Below are 2,962 nucleotides of genomic sequence, written 5' to 3'. Positions count from 1 at the left end.
AGCGAGTACGACTACGTGAGCTTCCAGTCGGACGTGGGCGCCTACCCCAGCGGGCGCTTCTACACCAAGCCGCCGCAGTGCGTGGACATCCCGGCGGACCTGCGGCTGTGCCACAACGTGGGCTACAAGCGGATGGTGCTGCCCAACCTGCTGGAGCACGAGAGCATGGCCGAGGTGAAGCAGCAGGCCAGCAGCTGGGTGCCGCTGCTCAATAAGAACTGCCACATGGGCACGCAGGTCTTCCTGTGCGCGCTCTTTGCGCCCGTGTGCCTGGACCGGCCCATCTACCCGTGCCGCTGGCTCTGCGAGGCCGTGCGCGACTCCTGCGAGCCAGTCATGCAGTTCTTCGGCTTCTACTGGCCCGAGATGCTCAAGTGCGACAAGTTCCCCGAGGGCGACGTCTGCATCGCCATGACCCCGCCCAACGCCACCGAAGCCTCCAAGCCGCAAGGTAAGGCCGCCCTTTGCCCCCAGTCCTCCCGCCCGTACCTCGGGCCCGGGTCGGGACGTGCGCGACGGCGGCCCTCACGCAGTCCACGACGTCTGCGGTGTCGCCCCGCGCTCTCGCGACGCGGGTGCGCGGCTCTGCGTCTCGGCCCGCGGGGGCTCGGCGGGTCCCCGGCTGGCCCTTCTGGGACTCAGCCTCACTTTTCCCACACCTGAAACAAAGCTTCGCGCTTTCAGTAAAACGGAGGGCGCTTCCCTCTCTGGGCGGGCCCCGAGCCGCATCGACGTTCTACCCTCTGAGACGGGATGCTCCGGGGGAAACACCAACACCCGGCGTCGCAAGCGCAGACCGCCCGAGACGCTCGGCGCAGTTCTGCTTCTGTGCGTAGGTTCAATGCAGATTTAAAAAATAAAACCCCAAACTTCTTGGCTTGGCTAGTCATTGAACCAAGTAGCCCCAGGACTCCTGCAGACCTGGCTGAGAAGACGGGTTTAGAAACTGGGGATTTTTGCTTCTTCAACCTTTCCGGGTCTCAGTTCTGCGCTCGGGAAGGACCGGGGTGGGAAGTCCTTCTCACTCCCCAGACACCCCCTGCTCCTCTCATTCTCACAAATCCTTGGGTAATTAGAAAGATAAAAATGCAATTAGCGCGGCACTGTTCATCTCCTCCTGGGGAGTGCGAACTGTAAGTTGGAGATTTTCCTAGCAGCAGGACCACCGAGGTTCCTCTCAGAATCCTCTTCGATTTAAAAGGCAGTTTTGAGGGGGAAGAAGAACAATCTCAGGGAGGCAAAAACAAAAACTGAAAAGCCTCAGCCCAGGGACCTGACCCGGAATCCTCTGCAGAGTTCCGGCGCAGATACTCTGAGATGATCTGGATTACACCTAGCACGGGCAGGCTTCTCAGGGTTTTTGGAGAGGGGCTGGGGAAGGAGGAAGGACTGCGCGCATGCTTGGCTCTTCTGGAAGTGCCCAGCTTCTTCACCTCTGGTATTAGTACTAAATGAAGGGTGTGCAGTCAGCCGGCTCCCCCAGAGTGAGGATGGGGGTAGCTCGAGGAAGGAACACCCCACATTGTGGATGCTCTTGCTGTTATGAGGAGGAAGGAGATGAGTCCACAGCCACCGACCTGGAAGGAATGGACCCGCCAGTGGACAAGGCTCTGTCTGCGCATGGTGACAAGCTGTGGGCACCTCTGCTCTCAGGGCTAGCCCTTGGGAAGTGTGGCTGTGAGAGACAGAGCTTAGTAGTCAGTCACCAGAGCAAACAAAGCACGTTGTGTTCTGTGGGTGTGCAGCCGTCCCTACAACCGTTGGGTTTTCCTTCTCCCTTTCCTCGCTGGCTGCAGGATTAGTCCATCCTTGCCCTGGGTGCTGTGCCCAGCTCTGCTGGGGCAGAGCCTGAGTGCCTTCCCAGTGTCCACTGAGCATCTCTTTCTGGACCATCTGCAGACATGAGCAGAGACCTTTGGGGAATCTGCTTCGGTACGTGTCTGCAGCCCCTGGGGAAGATGAGGGGACTGGATAGGGTACCTGCTTGCGAGGGGAAAGAATCTCCCACCTGCCCTCTAGAAGGCTGCCGTAGGGCAGGGAGAACGCCATAATTGCTGTTTTTTGAACACGCTTTGCCCCGTGGCTGCCTTCATCCTAGGAGTGCTCAGGTAGTCGCCCTCAGGGTCAGGTCTTTGTTGACCAAAGGGAAGAGTAGTGAGGGAACCCATCAGGAGTGGGACTTGGAACTGGTTCTCTCTTTGGTGATTTTGGTGAGGGGATCTGACCTGTGAGGGCACAGGATCCTCCCCAGGACTGCAGCCCTGGGGCCAGGAAGTCCCATTTGACTTCCTCCAAGGCTACCTGGCCACTGACTGTCAGCTGAGTGTGGAGTTGGTATGCAAGTGTATGTGTTTATGTGTAAGCATTTGCATGTGTGCTTGTGCATAGGTGTGCATGTGTGTGAGTGTGTTGTGTACATGCGTGTGTGTGCATATGTGTGTGTGTGTGTGTGTGTGTGTGTGTGTGTGTGTGTGTGTGTGTGTGTAGGGTCTAAAGTAAAAAAAATACTACGGGATTCAATGGAAATACTCTTTTAAATATATAAATTGTCTTAAAGAATAAAGGAGACGTGATTTTATATTTGCTTCAAATATATAAGGGAATCTTTTCTCTAAGGATTTCCCATCTGTAACATTGAATCAAAATTAACAAGCACAAAATACAGATTGCACCAAGAAAATATACTCAAATTTTGAGAATGGAGCCGGGCTCAGTCTGTAAACCCATGCCTTTGGGAGGCTGAGGTGAGTGGATTGTCTGAGCCCACGAGTTCGAGACAAGCCTGAGCACCAAGCCCTCATCTCTACAATAAATCAAAAAATCAGCCGGGCGTGGTAGCACGTGCCTGTAGTTCCAGCTACTTGGAAGGCTGAGGCTGAAGGATCGCCGGAGCCCAGCAGGTCAAGTCTGCAAATGCCGGTATCAGTCACTGCACTCCAGTCTGAGTGACAGAGTGAGACTC

At 55.8% G+C, this 2,962-nt stretch overlaps 1 protein-coding gene across 1 annotated transcript in view; it reads left to right on the top strand.

Annotated features, from left to right (window-relative positions):
* SFRP1 (secreted frizzled related protein 1) overlaps window positions 1–2,962 on the top strand; it is a 42,723-nt gene that overhangs the window by 1,077 nt on the left and 38,684 nt on the right. The window contains exon 3 of the mRNA XM_021711275.1: window positions 3–451. Within this exon, the coding sequence (XP_021566950.1) occupies window positions 3–451 (449 nt within the window). The remainder of the gene's footprint in view (window positions 1–2; window positions 452–2,962) is intronic.

The sequence above is a fragment of the Carlito syrichta genome, unplaced genomic scaffold (assembly GCF_000164805.1).
Source record: "Carlito syrichta isolate Samal-C Ts95f unplaced genomic scaffold, Tarsius_syrichta-2.0.1 Scaffold301971, whole genome shotgun sequence".
Taxonomy (NCBI): domain Eukaryota; kingdom Metazoa; phylum Chordata; class Mammalia; order Primates; family Tarsiidae; genus Carlito; species Carlito syrichta.
The sequence above is the reverse complement of the archived record's forward strand: the minus strand, read 5'-3'. Positions and strand labels throughout refer to the sequence as shown.